Genomic DNA, 19991 nt, shown 5'->3' on the forward strand with positions numbered 1-19991 from the left:
ATCTGCAGCATTGCTACGCACAGTGGAAAATTCACAATGCAATGTAGATAATATCAAATTGTAAATATCTGTTTAATTTTTAATGAAACATTGTTCTAAGGCTGAAATATGCATTGGCGTTCAAGGCATTCACCACTTATTAAAATATGGCTTTTTTCAATCATCTCCCTAATACAGCAATCGGTCTTATAAGGGTTTTTTATTCTTTTACTTGATCTATAATATTCTTCCATACATATTTCAATACTACAGCTGTATTTCTCTAGGTTGTTTGCGTGATTTCCAGTTTTTATAGATGGACGGAAGTGGTTTTTTAAATTTTGAAAGAAAAAAAGTGGGAATTTCTTTCCTTTTACAAGTTGAGGGAAAACAGGCGGGTCCCTTTATTAATCTTTACTAATTAACCTAATTAACTAATTAATCTTTCATTCAAACAAAAAAAATAAAGATTGTACATTACTAAATTTTATGATGTCAGCAAAAAGCGGCTAAAAGGTTCTGCATTTTTTATTTAAGATTTCTGGCAATAAATAGTTTACTTCCATTCCTATACTGTATAAATTAGCTGGAGTATCCTTTTCGTAAACCATTCCATGGCAAAGCTTAACAACTTTTATAGTAAAGTTCATCACTGTATATCTTTTTAAATATATTTATGCATTCCATAAAAAATAGTCCTCCATACTTCCATTATATAGTGTATAATTCTCCAGTGAGCAGGCTCACGGTTATCTTTCAGACAGTACAACTATTAATGTAGTTTCACTGATTTTGATATATATAATTGTTATATTAAACAGAAACATTATTATTTCGCCTTTCCTAGCTATTGTTATTATAATTACAATATTATATTTTAACTAAGATTAATCATTTGATATTAAAAATACTCCATAGTTACTACAGTTTTGTTATCAGTTTGTTTGTTTTTGTTAATATTAAGCTTTAATAATGTTTAAATTGGAGTATTGGAGTTGTATCAATTCCTTATATATATATATATATATATATATTATATTTATATATTCCTAGTCATAACTCTGTCAATTGTAATAAACTATCACTTTGTCATATAAATATTCAATCTGTAAAAAATAAATTATATGCCTTGGAAGCCTATTTGAATAGTAATTACTTTGATATACTGTGTCTTAATGAACACTGGTGTGCTCACGAGGAACTCGACCTTTATGTGCCAAGTGGTTTCTTATTAGCAATTGGTTATTGTAGGAAATTGTTTTCTCATGGTGGTGTGTCTATTTACATAAATAAAGATGCTAAGTTCAATTTTGAAATAATTGATATTAGTAGATTTTGTGAAGAAAAACAATTTGAGGTGTCTGCAATCAAATTTTCTAAGTTAAATTTAGTTTTACTATCAATTTACCGAACCCCTGACTCTTCAATAGATGTTTTCATTGATAAAATGTCTCAGGTGTTGGATAGTATCTCTAGTTTGTCTAAAATGGTGAATTGCAAGATAATAATTTCTAGTGATCTGAATCTTGATCCTAGACACTCTGACCGTAAGACTGTCAATTTTTTAAACATGCTTAGGTCATATGACTGTTACTGTTTAAACTTAGAGCCAACTAGATTTAGCTCTTGTATAGATAATTTTATCTCTAATATTGGAAATAATGCAGTAGTTTGTCGGGTTGATCACCACCATTTGTCTGACCACTCTGGTCTTATTTTAAATGTTGACTTAAACAAATTGTCTTTAATTACTGACCTTCCAAATTTTACTGATGCTACCACATCAAATATTAGCTACACTTATAGGGTGCTCAATGAAAAAGCTGTATCTGCCCTACTTAATGGTCTGGTAGTTCTGATTGGGAAACATTTTTCTCATACTGTATGAATACAAATGAAGCATTTGAACTTTTTATTAACGATTTAGTGGTTAAGTTTAATGACTGTTGTCCTTTAAGGAAAAAAATTGTAAAAATAAGGAAAAACCCTCAGTAGCCCAAAAAAACTGGTACACTCCGTACTTAGGAAAAATTAAATCTTTCTTGTAATATGTCATGAAAAATACAAAGCTAGACCCTGTTCTATATATAAGGAATATTATTCTAGGCTAAAAAAATTGTACAGATCAGAAATAGCAAAAGCCAAGAAACAATCTAATGCAGATTTCATTCTGAAATCTCAAAATAAATGTGAAGCAGCCTGGAAGATAATCAATAAGGAAACTGGTCGTTTAATTAAACAAAGCACTCCAAATTTACCCATCAGTGCTACTGAGTTTAACAATTATTTTGTTAATGTTGGTAATAACAACCAACAAGGTTTTCCTATTGATAAAATTGCAACCCCACTTGAAATTTTACAGTCTGTTAAACCTGTAAAGGATCCTAAACTGTATTTTAAATTTAACTTTGTAGATTGTGTAACTGTGAATAAATGTATAAGTAGTCTAAGTAATTCAAAGGCAGAAGATGTTTATGGGCTTTCAAATTACGTTCTCAAGAAGTTAGGTTTAGTTTTGCTCATTCCTTTAACGATTCTAATCAACTGGAGTTTTTCGGAAGGTGTTTTCCCCAATTGTTTAAAGGTAACAGCTGTAAGTCCCATTTTCAAAAAAGGTGACAGGCTCAGTGTAAATAATTACCGTCCGATTGCTCTTGTGTTGTGCCAGTAATATCCAAGCTGATAGAGTCCATTGTTAAGGATCAGTTAGAAACCTATTTTGAAACAAACCATTTTCTCACTTCTGCTCAGTTTGGATTTAGAAGAGGATTATCTACTATTAAGGCGGTAGAAAATCTGGTTTTCAATGTTATAGAGGGTTTTGAACACAACGAAGAAACTAGAACATTACTTTTAGACCTTAGTAAAGCTTTTGACCTTGTTCCACATAAAGAACTTCTAGAAAAGCTTAATTTCTATGGCTTGGAGAATGTTGAATTATCTTTTATGAAATCTTATTTGGTATACAGGTCACAATTTGTAAAACTTGGAGACCAAAGATCGGACCTGAGGATGGTGACGAGGGGGGTTCCACAGGGCTCTGTCCTTGGTCCCTTCCTTTTCATAATTTTTCTAAATGATTTACCTAATTTTCTTCCAGAAAAGTGCCTTCTTTATGCCGATGACACCACACTTTATACATCTAGTCCTGATCGAGAACGTAATGAATTGGTCATTAATTATATGAAGCAGCGTTGTGATCTTTGGTTTTCATCCAATAAGCTTATCTTAAATAATGATAAAACTGAAGAAATCATCTTTAGTTTAAGTAAATCTACTCTTCATAAGACAGTTAAACTTCTTGGAATTAATTTGGATTCTAAATTGATGTGGGACATTCATACAAAGCATTTATGTACTTGCCTTTCTAGAGTTTTATTTCTGATCCGTAAATTAAAAATGTGTACTCATTTAGATTTAGTGACCCAAGCTTATTATGCATTTTTTCATTCACGTTTACTTTATGGTATTACTCTTTGGGGTAATTCCAGTGGAGCTCAAGAAGTTTTCACGTGGCAAAAAAAAGTGGTCAGGTGTATAAAAGGTGTGGGGGATAGAGATTCATGTCGAACTATATTTCATGAGCTTAAAATACTCACATTACCTAGTCTATTTATCTTCTACAGTCTCACCCATGTCAAGGAAAACTTAAATAGTTTTGTTTCAAGAGGTTCAATCCACTGTTACAATACCAGAGGTCAAGATCTATTGGATGTAAGATATGCTAGACTGAGTAAAACCCAAAAGTCTTTTAGCTTTGTTTGTATAAAACTTTTTAATAAATTGCCCTTGAATATTAGAAATCTTCCAATTAACGCTTTTAAAACAAAAATTAAATATTGGCTGATTAATCAAGCATTTTATAGTGTAGCTGAATTTGAAAATGGGAATTTCTATTCTATAAAATTTTAATTCCAATATATTATGTAAATATGTGTATTTTACTTGAATCTTTGTATTTATTTGTGTGTTTAATTTATTTATAGGTTTTATTCATTTATATGTTTTTAACTTATTACACTTATTGTTATACATTTTAAATGTAGATTTACCATGTCTTATTCACTTTTGTTGACTATAGATGTATTCTATTTGACCCGAAAAATTGGCTGATTAGTCAAGCATTTTCTAGTGTAGCTGAATTTGAAAATGGGAATTTCTATTCTATAAAATTTTAATCCAAGATATTATGTAAATGTGTGTTTTTTTACTTGAATCTTTGTATTTATTTGTGTGTTTAATTTATTTATAGGTTTTATTCATTTATATGTTTTTAACTTATTACACTTATTGTTATACATTTTAAATGTAGATTTACCATGTCTTATTCACTTTTGTTGACTATAGATGTATTCTATTTGACCCATATAATTTGACATGTAACCTTTAATATCTAAGATTAAGGAAGGATACACTAAGGCTTACAAGCTTGACTATGTCTATTGCAACTATTGTTGATTAATGACAATAAACATATTTCATTTCATTTCATATTTTTACTCAAATAAAAATGTGATTGGTTTGCATAAAAAAAGGTTTTTGTTGTTTTATTTTATTTTCATAAGCGGAAACAAACATGCAGCAAGTACCTTCTGGTGGGTTAATGAGCAGCCATTAGTAAACAAAACTAACCATTGACTTTGCAGCATTCAGATATGTTGATTATTTGTTGTATTGTATTCCATCATTCCTGTGCATTTTTTCAGCTCAAGTTTCACTACTTCAAAGTGACAAAATGACCAAATTGCAGCAGATAAATTCTTTAGAAGGTAAGAATGCTTTGCTGTAGCATTAGTATTAGTAAATTTTGTATTTAAATACTACAGACATTTAAAATGCATGAAACTCTTGTGTATCCATACACTCTTAACTATTTTTTTACAATTTTTTTGATGTCCATCGTTTGATTTTTGTCAAATTTAAAATGATAATTGATGACAAATATTTGTGTTTTATTTATAATGTTATTTGTATTCATTGTTATGTATGCCTTTTTAATTTTGACAAAATAAACTAACAATATACAATAGACAGACTTCTTGATTACCATACTCAGCAATAAGAACAGCAATAAAGATTCCACTCTTGATTCAAGAATTTGTCTATGGTGTAGAATGGCTTTTGAAGAAGGAAACAATGGAGTGCGTTTAAAAAAAACATATCCTTAAAGCTCTTATAATGGTTCAATAATTTTTGCCAAATGCAAGATCAGGGTGGCCAGGACCTGATTAATCTCAAAACATTGTGTTTTACTCAACATATGTTTTACTCCGTGAAACTGAATGAAGATCGAAATATGATCGTGTGCCCGACTTGATGCAGGTCGATCCAAGGTTGCCTCTCTAGTGTAGTGAAGTTCATCTCGGTTAGTTGTATCCCTGTCTCACGGCAGCCCCCTAAACACGTAACAATCCTTTGAACAATTAAAGTTGGCTGATTGATTGTCTCAGGCCTTGAGAGCTATATGAGCGATAAGCTGTAAGCAGTTAGGTGGCAGAGCAGTAGTGGCTGCGATATTCGCTGTGTTTTTTGTTTATAAGTTTTATTCAGTCACCGAAATGGGGTTTGGACGAACTGTTTCAACAATATTGTTCTCAAGTGAAAACAGCATTTTGAAAAGGCATGTATTAGATAGATTGCACAGGCCTAAAATGTACAGTGCTCAGTGAATCATCTGTTTGGCTGTTTTAGAAGAGATGCAACACGGGATTGTTTGAGTGCACAGAATGTCAGTTGTATTTTTACCATACCTGAGCGGAGAAGGGGGTGTTTCTGTTCCCATGATGAACAGTAATGACAGAATGAGCTGTGGGCTGAGCGGCAAGTGAAACATTTCATGTCTGCAGTTGGCGGATCAGCAGCACCATACGGTATCCACCATGTCGCTCACGTCTGTTGTGGCCAGTGTCGAGGGTTCTCTATATACAGGGTGTCCCACTAGTAACCCAACAAACTTCTCAGGTGGTTTTCTCTCATCAAAATAATGAAAAAAGTTTATATAAACATATGTCTGAAAACGCTTTGTTAGCGAGCTAGGTTAACGAAAGATTTCGCTCACTTTTCTAGGAAAGGACAGAAATAAGGCGAAACTCAAGTTTTTATGGCATAAAAATAGTTGTTAAATTTACTGGATTTTATGTAAAATGAATTGAAAAATTGAATAAAATACGTCCCAGACCTGTTACACCACCCAATTCTGAGATATCAGACAAAATATGCAACATTGGTCTTGAAAAACATGCTTTGTTTAGATTTGAAGTACATTAACTTCATTAAATGAGTAATAAACATGCGAACTTTTTAACCAAAATTTTAGATAATTTAATTCTAAAGAGAATAATGTAAAATAGGCTAATAATAAACAAATACAAAGTTTAAAAAAATTAATGCTTAATTAAATCAGCTTTGTAAAAACAAAAAAATTAATGATGTTTTTCTAATCAAGTAAATAGTTAGTGCTGTATTGGTAATTGTGTGTTCTGTGTATTTTTCCGAATTTGTTACATGTATTTTCCAAATATCACAGAAAGCCAGAAAGGAAAGTTATTATGCATATACAATGTTAAAATAGGTGGTAGCAATGAACGTCAGCGAGTTTCTTGTATATCGTTTGATCTGCAGCTTTATAGCATTTCCTGCTGGTGACGATAAACCACTACTGTTGGACTCCATGTAAGGGTTAAATACAGTATTAGAATTGTTTATTTACTTATAAAAATGGGCTATAAAACCAGAACTTTTTGACCGGCAATTTGAAAAGAGGTTTTGGGTGGCCATCTAGAAAATGTTTTCTCCTCAAAAAGTGCTGCGCAGTATATAAGCAAAGTGTAGCTTGTTGCATAGCATGTGTTGTTGTGATTAAAGTCCTTTCAGTTTGGAGCTTCTTCTTATGTACATAAGTAATAACTTTTTGGATATATAATGCAGTGAAATTTATTATCTGGAGTGTTTGGAAGGCATCTTTGCAGCTTTGCCTTGGTTCTTGGGGTAAGAACTCTGTTAAGGTTTCCATTAAGGAGCCACCCCATATGTTGATTCCATACCTCATGTGGGTTTCTGCTAATGAGTTGTATGCTGTTTTGGTTGATTCTAAATTGCTGATCCATTTAATGTGTTAAACAACATATACCAGATGTGATTATTTGCAAAAACTGTTCACTTGCTCGGTTCAGGTTAAGTTGTTATCCAGACTGATTCAGAGAAATTTTACATTGTTGCCAACTGTTACATTAGTGATGTTGAGGATATGGTCTCTTTTCTTACTGTAATTAATTTGTACTGTTTTTTGTACTGTGTTGTGTGAAATCAGAAATTTATTGTCACGTAACGTTACATAATTGTAGTAGATAAGATCTACAGTGAACAGGTGACTCGTCAATATAGTTTAAAATATACTAATCCTAACTTTAAAAAAAGTTATAAACATAATTAACAATTCATTGATAAATAATCAATATTAATCGCACAAACAGTGATCCAGTAAAAAATTATTTTATTTTATATAAAACATAAATTCTAATGGTACAGGTACAGGTTATAATTCATATTAAAATTAAATAAAGATAGATGTAGCTATTATTACACTAAAATAAAATAATTTACAAAACATAAAACACATTTAAAAATAATTAGTGATAAAATAAATACAGTGGAATTAATATTTATACATCAAAATGTTTTGATATGGTTGGGGGGTAATTTAATTAATGAAGGTTGCATCATTTAGAAAACCAGTTTCTGAATAATATTCTTTCTCTATTAAAATATGTTTTAATTTTATAGAGAACTTTTCTGGAGGCAAAGAGGATAGAGATATTGGAATTTTATTGTAAAATTTTAGTCCTTTGTGATAGGGGGACATTTCAAATAATTTAGTTCTATGGATTGGGTATGTAAGTGTCTCTATAGACATAGATGTATTATAATCATAATCTTTTGTGGTGATATTATTAAGTAAGTTTTTATGGGTATACATTAAGACCTCATATATATAAAGTGACGGAATGGTCAATAAATTTAGCTGTTTAAATATAGACCTGCAGGATGATCTAAAATTTAATTTTGTTATGATTCTCAAAGCTCTTTTTGGCAATTTAAAAATAGAAATTGCTTTGGAGGAAGAACCCCATGCCAATATACCGTATTTCATGTGAGGAAAAAAATAACCATAATACACTGTCATCATCACTTGAAAACTCACAATATTTTGTAAAACTTTTAAGGCAAAACACGCAGAGCTCAGCTTATTTTCTAATTTTTCAATGTGATGTTTCCAATTAATGTTTTTGTCTATGTACAATCCTAAAAACTTTACTGTATTAGAAACACCTACCGATTCATCATTGAAATTCACGGTCTGCTGAAGAATAGATTTATTTTGGTGAGTTTTAAAATGAACAATTTCTGATTTTTTGCTGTTTAAAAATAAACCATTTAGATTAATTTTAAGATAAGTGATGAGATATTACAATGCAAACTTACAGTGTTTAGGTCTTTTACTATTGCTGTTGTATCGTCAGCATACAATATTAAACCTTCATTTAAACCTTATTTGTTACTTCCTGTAGGTCATTTATATAAATTAAAAATAATGCTGGGCCTAAAATGAATCCCTGAGGCACCCCCTTACTTACAGACTTCCATTCAGATTCATATTTTATGCTTCCAATTTTAATCAAAGTTTTTTGTTTCCTACATTGGAAATAAGACCTAAACCAGAATTCTCTCACACCATAAAATTCCAATTTTTTAATAAGATTGTTATGTATAACGCAATAAAAAGCGCTAGATAAATCGCAGAACACACCAGCAGTGGCCCGCGACTCATCCAAGGCTTGAGAAACCTCATTTACCAAATGAGCCAGGGCCCCTTCAGTGCCATGACCTCTCCTGAAGCCAAATTGATTTTTATGAAATAAGTCATATTGTTCCAAATATCCAGTCAACTGAGAATTTACAACACTTTCAAAAATCTTTGAAAAAACTATGGGAACTGAAATTGGGCGATAGTTTTCAATGTGAGCTCTGTTTCCTTTTTTAAAGATAGGTGTTATCAAAGAATATTTCAGTCTGTCAGGAAATTCGCTCTTCATAAAAGAGAAATTAATTAGAGTACATAGTTGGGTGCAGATATAGGGATTCACCTTTTTTATAAGGAAGGTAGGAACATCATCCCACCTTGTGTTGGGGTTATAGCCAGATGCAATAATTCAGAGCCTTGTTTGAGAGACTGTAGAAGCTGTATAAACTCCTTCATTGTGGTTTCTTGTAAGGAGTCCTGTATCATCTGCTTACATGATTTAGTATATGTTGGTAAATCATGACAAATAAGAAAAAGACAATTAGGCTTTAGTACAGATCCTTGTGTGACTCCTCACAAAATGAGAAGTCGGAAGCGCCCTACGTGCCTCCTACAGTAATCCCGATAGCCGTGCGGGAAGCATTATAACGCTAAACAGTCTCCATGATAATGTTTCATGATAAATAAGAATGCGATCTAGCGGAATAAATAAGAAACCGTTTCAAGTAGTTTCCGTCACTCTAGTGAGATTGCAGTTGTGTTTTTATTTATTTCTTTCAGGCCCTATTGATGGTATTCAATCAGTTGTTCCAAGTAATCAACTGATTATATTTCTGTTTGTGTAATTAATACAGGTTGTAACCTCACTTTTACGTTACCGGTTGCTTTGATTGTAAACGATTTGTTGCGTTTACCGTGAGTATATAAATGTGGCTGTTTGTGTAATTACTGATTACGTAAAATGGCGTGAGAAAGACTTAGACTAAGATGCTCCCCTGAGACTTACTGCTTGGTATTTTCTCCCCACCATCCCTGCTACAGATAAGGACAAGTCGAAGAGAGCATGCCACGTGTTTAGATAGAGCAGCCGTGCAGGGACACGATGTGCCGGGATTGCGCATTCCGCTTTGTGTGTACGACTGTTTTTACACCTTTTATACCATCAAAGATTTATGGGGAGACTTGTGTACTGTTACTAACTTGTACCTAACCTGTACCTTAGTATGTTTATGAGAAAATGCTGAATATTTTATTTTATTCTCATATTTTGTAAATATAATAACTTTTGTACATAATTAATTAATTTATGTATAAATACATAAACAACTTCAAAAACGTTTCAGTGCTTTTCATAACACATCTACTGTAGAAAACCCAAATCACATAAAAAAAACAAAATTGAAAGTAAAAAAAACTCACATTTAGGGCACTCTTATTGAGGAAAAGCCACCAGTCAAAGTGTTCAATATGGTAGTTTGCTCAACTACTGGAGTCTTTCCTGATAGATAGCTTGTAAACTATTTGTGTACTGTGTCTTTTGATTCTCAGTAATGTTCACAGATGAATTTCTTACTATGAACAGACGACCGTCGTGCTATAGTCAAGGTGAAGTACGGAGATGTATTTCACCTTGTCTATTGGTTAATAATGACTAATAATTGCAGAGATTTTTCTTTTTAGAATCCATTTTATCACTCTTTGATTAAATTTAGCTACTTCAGGTGTGTCAAGTTTAATGAGACGATTAAAAAAATTACCTTTCACCCCTGAGTATGAGAGTAGATTTATTACTTAAAACCTAGTATTATATTTTTGTAACTTGATAACGATAGCAAATGTAGGAAATTCTATTATCCTTTCAAATTATCAATTATCAATAACAAACTTTAAACAAGGAATTAGGGAGTTTATAAATGGCCTAACCTCATTGTTATTTGTTGGTGTTAGAATTAAGGATTCTTTGCAGATAATTTCTGTTGGAAGGTCGGGTACATGGTTCCCTATCATCTGTCTATATTTTTCTTGATGGAACAATAACATGCTTTAAGATCAACATGATGAACCAACAATAGAGTCAAAACCACAGTAATCCAACTACAAGGATATGAGAATAACAGGAGACTTATACATGATATGTAAACCACTGCATTAAGATATTTATTTTCTTGGTCATGTAAAATGTGATGTAATGTATTTAACCAGTGTTATTAATTGAGCTGGTGGTTAGCTTCGTTTGTGAGAACTTTGAATTGATCAAAACAACAATTAAATAATCGATTCCTCCCTGCAAGTCTAAACAATGAAAAATTGGTACCAATTGCTGGATACAGAAAAATGTATCCCATATTCTATATTTTATTCAATTTCCTTCTTTGGTTACATGAACTTTCTATTAAAATTCATATCTGATAGCGTAAAAGTGTTACCATTAAATCTTTTCTATCACAGTATACTTTAAGTTCACACATTATGTGATGTGTTATATAATTTTTAATGAAGAAAATTTAAGTAAATATTAAATGATAAGTGCACATAGTATAACAGTTATCTATGTCTGTTTCATTACTGGGTGTAAATTAAGTAAAAATATTGTTATATTTGAGTACAATGGTTAATAAGTATTCCACACACAGTATATATATATATATATATATATTTTTTTATTTCTTTAAATGTCAATTTTCTAACCGTCTTACAGATTAGACGTTAGTGTTTTAGGCATACAGTGCAACAATCCAACTTGACATTGGTTTCCAAAGGATTAATAGTTATTTTAAGAAATATAATTAAGACTACTGTAATCTCTCTGTTGGTCTAGCTGAACTAGAAGTGCACATAGACAAACTAATGAACTATAAAGAAGAGCATAAGAAACTGGAACAGTCGTTATTATCCTTAGAAAAGTCTGCGAAAGAAGAGTCTCTGAACAAAACAGATTCATCGGCGGTAAGTATACACGTCAAGTCATTTTCAATTTATTAGTCCAAAGCATTATATTCACAACTTACTTTTTTCACTAATTTAAAACTAGAGATATTCATTTCCAAGCATGTCCAATTTTGATTACAGTTCCAATATTGGTAGATGTGCTGATTATGTTTTGCAGTTAGTTTGCATTACAGTAGACCCTTACTAATTTGGCGTATGTCTGGATTACCAGATGTAAAAACCAAATGACTGGTTTTTTATCTGTATTAACACATTCACAGATAAAAATCCCTACATAGAGTTCTGTATATGCTGACAATTCTACTGTACTTTAATGTATTATACTTTGTTTGTAGTTTTAGTATTTTAAGTTTTATCTTGTTTGAGTTATTAATTTTAAATTTAATTCCTGTTACTAAATTTGATAAAATAACATTTGTGAAGACCAGATTTTATTTTAATGTAAGTTTTGAAACTATTGCACTTGTGCATTATATGAATAAAAATTTTTGAAGTGAAAACTTCTTTAGGCGCGTTGAGCGTTTTGGTAGAGGGTAAAATCCTCGGTTCGCGTCACCGACATGCTAAAGATACTAACCTGTATGAAAAAGTCAGTCTCGCTGTGTTTTTTAACCGTAGACTTGGCCGCGGACTACTAACCTGCATGAAAAAGTCAGTCTCGCTGTGTTAAAACTGTCCCGGCGGAGTATGAAAACAGACTGCGAAAATCAGTGACCTTTACGGCTTCCTCTCGCGATTTAAAAGTGAAGCCAATGTCGTACAATTCTGTAAGATGCGCCAAATTAAAGCTCTTAATATTGGCAATCTATTGGTTACATTTTTAAATATTAAAAAAATTTCGAAATAATTTTGATTATTGTTTACATTTTACATAGCGTTTACAATGACAAGAAAAAAGTAGTAAGCGAGGATTTTTTTTATTTTTTGGTCAGACAAAATTTGTCAGCGAGAAAGTTGTGTGAAAATAGATGAATATTTTTTTTGTAATTTATCATTTTTTTATTGGAAGTTTAGTTTAGCCTGTAGTAGCGTATGAAGTGATGAGTGAACGTTTCTGCCGGAACTGTAGTTGGCGCATTGGCTCACTGATACCGTATTAACTCAATAAATTAGTTTATTGTGCAATAAAAATACCTTTACGAAAGAACCAAGTTAATTTAACTAATTTATTAGTTTTAAAAATATTGTGGGTTTAATTGTTATTGCAATTATATACTTTATCCGTAGCAATAACTGTATTATTTACAACGGTGTTCAACTCACTGTTGTTCACTCGGTGTTTACTCACTTGTATTCTATGTTTAACTAACTATTAATATTGAGCAATTACAACATATTTTTATACAGATAAATGAATAATGAAAACAACGAATATATTTTTAAACATTTTTAATATTTGTACGAATATTTGTATTTAAAATTTAGCATTATTCATTTTAATTATGTTTTTAATATTTAACCTCTTCATCATGAAATGAGTATTATTACGGTATAAGATTTATCTTACTAGCGTGGTAAAATAGATTTCTAGTTATTTGATAATATTTTTTCGTGTATTTTAAAATTGGAAAATTAAAAACGCGTCACATTTACAGTTACAGTTGTACTGCTACTATAACGTATTGTTAATTACTCTCAACTTAATAGTTCCGTTTTCACTTCTATCGGCAGTCCCACGACTGCTACTGTTTTTTTTTATTACTATATACCCTAATAAGATTTTTCATTTGTTTAAATGTTTCATCCTTCACCTCTATGGTTGGTACTGAAGTCATATATGATTCAACAAGAATCCTAAGAATAAATTACACATAGAAACTGAAAATTATTTTGTTGAGGAGTTTTGTGTGAAGCTAAATACAAAATTTTAGACATTGGAGACAAAACTGCCTGATGTGTGATATAAGGGTTTGAAAATCGTATGTAAAAACTTAAGAAGACTACAATAGGCAAACCAATTAATCTTATTTTGAGTTAAGAGATATTCTTTCCTTGTGAAGATTTGATTGACTTTAAAGCTAGGAGGTATTTCAAGACCTCCAGACCAATTTCAGCTTAACCCTCTACCAAAATGGAACCAGACCTTATTTTTAGAGGGTTTAAAAGTATTAAATTCAATTAAGCACCTATGAAATTGAAATCAGAGGTGTACAAGATGTGTAGTAGTGTATTAATGACATGGTATTAAATAACAATTATTAAGTATAAATTGTTATTATTAACTTATTAATTGCATTTGAGAAATTAGTAGGTTAATAATAATTTGCCTGTAATAAAAATGGAATCGAGTAATGATCGTAAAAATAGAAGAAAGATATAATTTTAAAGGGTAATTAGAATACTCTACAAAGCTCTATAGAGTTCACATTTTGGCAGTAAATAAAATTGTAATCGTTGTATATTATTAATTTATTTAAATATGCTAATTAAGGATACAAAAATTGTTCATAATGTTCTAGTGTATTTAGTTCATTTAGTTGATTAAACTCGGATATAGTGAGACTTTCACATGTTTAATTGTAATCCTTTCATAAAACTCTGTGGCAACCAAGACTATTCTGGTGTTATTTCACACCATTGTAATTGGTCTATCAGAGTTTACCGTAGTCATTATTTCCGAATTGAATAATGTAGTTGGACTCTTATATTGTTTAGATGGATAATCAAATTAATTGTGATGATCTACTACCCAATGGATCACACAGCTCAGAGAAAGAAGCGCTACAGTCACAGATGGAAGAGCTGAAAGGTAAGATGCCTGCTCCTATTTACTAGAGTACTCACTCGACTTTGCACTCTGCAGCTTGCTTATTGTGAATGATGCTCAACTTGGTTGTTGTGGATTGTTTCTTCATTGCAAAAACTTTTATTTTTATTGCAAAAACTTTTATTTTTATCATCACTAGTTATAAGACGGATTCATATTGCCACCGAAACTTTTTATTCAGTAAGAAAACTAAAATGATGTACTTAATTTAAACTAGTAAGCCATCCTAACTGCAGTAGTTATTATGACTTCAGAAATTGTATGAAAATAATTTGTTTTTATTGCGTAGGCATGGACTGATAAGAAAAAAAGTTTTATTCTGATACCGATATTACAATTGTGGTCTCAGTTCTGAATTTGATACGATTCCTGAGTTAATTATTTGAAAAATACATTTGCACTAACAGAATAAGTGTAAAAAACTAAGATAAAGATTCCATAAATGAAGGTGGCTGACTTTTACCACATCACACAGTTGTTTTGTTTTGTCACTGTTAGAGCAAATCTACCAGTATGAGAATTAACTGTCGCTCACAGGCTACTACTGCTGATGAACCGCAACGAATCTCAGGCCACTACTGCCAATAAACTTCAACGAATGTCAGGCTATTACTGCCAATAAACTTCAACGAATGTCAGGCCACTACTGCCAATAAACTTCAACGAATGTCAGGCCACTACTGCCAATAAACTTCAACGAATGTCAGGCTATTACTGCCAATAAACTTCAACGAATGTCAGGCACTACTGCCAATAAACTTCAACGAATGTCAGGCCACTACTGCCAATAAACTTCAACGAATGTCAGGCCACTACTGCCAATAAACTTCAACGAATGTCAGGCCACTACTGTCAATAAACTTCAACGAATGTCAGGCTATTACTGCCAATAAACTTCAACGAATGTCAGGCTACTACTGCCAATAAACTGCAACGAATGTCAGGCTATTACTGCCAATAAACTGCAATGAATGTCAGGCTAGTACTGCCAATAAACTGCAACAAATCTCAGACCACTACTGCTAATAAACTGCAACGAATGTCGGGCTATTACTGCCAATAAAGTGTAACGAATATCAGGCTATTACTGCCGATAAACGACAACGAATGTCAGTGGCAAATTCATATATCGGCTATCCATTCACCAGGCTCGCTTCTGTCACAAACTACAACATTGCCCTAAAGTCCCTTTTTTTGAGAGAATATTTAATGATATGGTTTAACCCATTAACTACTTATTGTGGTATAATTTTTAATTTTAATATATAACCATATGCTTACGGGAAAATCTAAACTGAATATAAATTGTAATCAATTAGTATTAACAGATAATCACATCTTTTGCAATTCGTTAGCATTGAGACACTAAAATCTAAGTCTCTTTAGTGAAACATTCATGAATTTGAGAAGAACTCTTACTTATAATGCAGTCTTAAACTTAAGCCCCATGTTAAAAAGGGGGGCTTGGTTGTGTGACCAACGGCTAACTAGCATGGCCTTTTAACTGTCAGCGAAATTTAATGAATAATTTGCTCTGTTGTACTTTTTAATTCACAAATTTTTGAATTTTTCCCCCATATTAAATTATACTATTTTCAAGATAATATTAGAAATGTCTCTTAGTGCTAGTTTCAATTAATAATAAATAGGATGAGTTGATTTTCAATACCACGGCTCTTTTCACTTGGTTGCGATTCCAACAATTAAAAATATTATAGTCAAAATAACAAATAAATTCATAACAGAAGTACTTAAAATACGCTTGGAAAGTCAAGAAATCACAATGTTACAATTAGTGATGAGTTTAAGTTGAATTTCAAATTCTCTGAATCTTCAAATAAGTCTATTTGTGCATTGACAGCTGTTCGAGACTGCGCAAATTATGGATTATTATAACTTTTATTGTCATAATTTCTGTATAGTCAAACATAAATAGATTAAATCATTTCAGTAGTACTTTTAATAATATTTTTATCACAGTTTGTATTTTATATATTTATGATTGCGCATCGTTACTAGTCTGCGGCATCTATTAAATTATTTATCCATTCATTCAAAAGAAGCAGTCACACAAAAAAAACCTAAGCATGTCACACAAGTACAAGGGATTATGTACTTCCCATCGAGTAAAGAGGGGTTTTGTACATTCCAGTCCGTTCAAGAAGCTCAACAAAGTGCCGTAACTTACCAATAAGCTCCCTGTGAGATATCACATGTCCTTTGACCAGTGTTCTAAAGGTCTGTGCCCTCTCAACCACCTCAGTCAGCTCATCACAGTCATAAACTACGTGCTCAGCCATCACCTCGTCCACCATCTATTCAAAAACAACAACTAATCTTCATCAAAGCAAATTACTGATTGTTAAAACATGTTTTTGTCGTATTTTGTGTATGAAAACTCATAGCTAGATAACCAAATTAACAAATTATCGTAGTTTTGTAAATAATATTTTGCTTGCAGTTCATATTTTCTATGTCTTTCTATGGCAGTATTCACTAGACTATTTATTGCTCATGACTATTGCAATTCAATTGTTTTTATTTTTACCGTGCAATAAATAAATTATTATTGCACAGATTTTCATTAATATTTGTTTATCTTTTAATTTGTATAGTTGTATGAATACAATACAATACTATTGGAATATATTATGTATGTTTATAATGCCCGGATGTGCCTTAATGGAAACAAGACAAAACCACTAATTGTATTCAGTTCTTAGTTATTACTTATGATTAAAGAGAGCAAAAACAGATTTTAACATGAGAACATAGGTTTTATAGGAAGAGTTGGCTTACTTTACCAGACTGGACAGTTATTCCTCTTTTTGTAGAGCGTGTATTTTAAATGCTTTTTGATGAAAAAGAAGAATATCCTTTTTCAGGTCTGTGCTCTTTCTATCATATCTAAATTGATATTTTGAATAATATTTAGTTATTTTATTAATTATACAGGAGTCTGTATCAATTTCAGAATCGAGTATTGAAACTACAATTTTGGAGTCTGAATGCAATGTTCCCATCAATTGTAATAAATAAATGTTGTATCATTAATTCCCAAATATACAGCTTAAATTTGAGTTTAGTGTGAAATTTTCAAAATGCTACTTTATACTTGCAACTGAGACAAGGCCATAGAGCTTGTTCACATTAAATGATTTTACAATATGGAAACATACATACAAGTAATAACTTAATTTGTCAGAAATTGTTCATTGGGAGAGTACACAACAGAATAAAATACTTATAATAGCTGAAGATTATCAATAAACAGTTTTATTTGAGTTAATTAACGTAGAACCTATAAGATATTTATTACATCAATGCAACTCATAAGTTACGTTAGAACCAACATTCAAGTTATAAAATGCTTGTATTGTTTAAAAAATGTTAAATTTGTCAATTGTTAATTTCAGATTGTCCAGCACAAGATTGTTTCATTAAAGTTATTGTTGCTGACTTTAATGAAGTTTTTGTTAAGAACCGTGACAACAAAAACACTGCGTTCTCCCATTGCATATCTGGTGATTTCGGTCATCACAGGCATATGAGCGCAGGAGTGGCAGTTGTGTTTAAAAAACATTTTGGAAAACCAACTATGGACGATTGTGTTGCATCAAATCTCACCTGCCAGGAACTGGAGGATGGGGCTACTGTGTACAGTCTTGTTACGAAAGAGAGGTTCTTCGACAAACCGACCCTTCATAATTACAACATCGCATTTAGAAGTTTAGCGGAACACTTCAAAATGAAGAAATTGTTGCACTTAATATGCTCTCCGATGGGCTGTACAAGGGATAAAATTCCTCTCGAGTTTTTTATTTCCAACCTGGTGAAGTTTCAAGAGTCAACAGGGGCTAACATTACAATTGTAACAAAAGACGAAGTGTCAAACCGAGTACTCAGAGATGGTTTGTCACATGAACAATTTGTGGAACAGATGAATTGTTTCATAAATCAATACACGAACAAAAATAAAAAGTCAAAAGTGACCCAGCCCTCGGACTTAACTCCTGACACACCACGCCCGCTCGGGTCGCCTGATACAGCTGCTTCCCCATAGCTGTCAGTGCGTCTCACTTCGTCTTCTGAAGCTCTTGATGGTTGCAGTGAGTTTAAGAGTTTATTCTATCGTCAATCAACATTTAGTTGGCAGTTTCAGGCTTGTGGGCATTTCAAGGTTCTGTTGCCACCAAGTTCAAAAATACTACATTAAAAAAGTTCCTTGCGAGTTCATAGCTAAAGATTTACTTATTACATGAAAATAAGTAAAACTTTAAATCATCTATATACAAGATTTTAAATTGCAGAAACACAAGAGTCTATGAATAGTTTAACTCTATCTATCTTGTGCATTTATCAGGTTTTTTAGTTGTATATTTATCCTAAATTTAATGTGAGATGAAAAAATACCCACTTATAATACCCAAGTTTTCTATTACTGTACTTTAAGTTTCTCCCAGTTGAATTACCGTGACATTTTTCTGGCACTACTGTTTATTTAATTCTCTACAATATGGTGGTATTATCCAAATTATCAGGCTTACAAGCTTAAAGTAAATAAAATAATGATTTGCATCTTCATTTGATTATTTCAGTTTGAAATTATTTTGTCCTTGTACTTACGAATAACATAAAACCAGACATACATTTACTCTTATTTAGAAGTCTCAACTCTTTTTTCCTGATGATACTACAGAAAGAGTTTGTTTTTTAGACATAATGTTTAATTATGAATGGAATAACGTACAGTGTTTTACATATTACTCCTAGATAACACCACAATGCAGAAAATCATTGGCGATCATGGAAAACATTACTACAAATAGATTATTTCATGACAAGTTAAAAAAATTGCTGTATGATGGCAGCACAAAGCAAAAAGCAATGATAAACAGATCAATTCTTAACAGAAGGTGAAGCAATTAGGCCCTCCACTAAATAGTTGATCAAGAGCGACAACAATTTTAATTATCAGTGGCGAGTGGTTGGGAAATATTTTAAACCAAATGAAAATATATTTAGCACTGTTTATTCTTCCAAATTTTCTTCCATGCTTTGTATCTTTTCTACAAAATATATTTTGGTAACATGTTCACTACGCTCCATACACAGGTGTTCCAAGCGGTATCGTAACCCATGTGCATGGTTGTCCGGGGTCCCACCGCCATCATTTAACTAAATTCCTTCAGCAAGTTTGGGATCTGTATATGATAGGTGATTATTGTTGTGTTCACGTATGACTTAATGAGATGGAGTCATGTAATAATTTTGCTAATTATGTAGGAATATTTTATATAAATATTACTTTGTGTTAAGACTAAATTCATGCAAAATTTCGATTTGATTAGAATAGTAGTTTTGGCGTGATAGAAGTACAAACATCCAAACTTTTACACAGATGATATTAAGGTTAGGATACCGCTGCCTAGAGATGTGTCAAAGTGGAATCTTGAATCCCCCGAGTCTGGAAGAAAGTTTCTGATTCAAGAATTG

At 31.7% G+C, this 19991-nt stretch overlaps 1 protein-coding gene across 6 annotated transcripts in view; it reads left to right on the plus strand.

Annotated features, from left to right (window-relative positions):
• Nucleotides 1-19991, plus strand: part of LOC124368659 (sarcolemmal membrane-associated protein) — a 142219-nt gene that overhangs the window by 48482 nt on the left and 73746 nt on the right. For 5 of the 6 annotated variants that reach the window (XR_006922981.1, XM_046825910.1, XM_046825912.1 and 2 more), the window contains exons 12-14: nucleotides 4686-4748; nucleotides 11598-11725; nucleotides 14384-14477. Coding sequence is in view for 5 of the 6 variants with exons in the window: in XM_046825910.1 (XP_046681866.1) it covers nucleotides 4686-4748; nucleotides 11598-11725; nucleotides 14384-14477 (285 nt within the window). In the remaining variant the exon portion in view is untranslated. Of the gene's footprint in view, nucleotides 1-4685; nucleotides 4749-11597; nucleotides 11726-14383; nucleotides 14478-17911; nucleotides 18605-19991 lie in introns of all 6 variants that reach the window. The other variant, XM_046825915.1, reaches the window with a different exon arrangement.

Source organism: Homalodisca vitripennis, chromosome X, assembly GCF_021130785.1.
Source record: "Homalodisca vitripennis isolate AUS2020 chromosome X, UT_GWSS_2.1, whole genome shotgun sequence".
Taxonomy (NCBI): Eukaryota; Metazoa; Arthropoda; class Insecta; order Hemiptera; family Cicadellidae; genus Homalodisca; species Homalodisca vitripennis.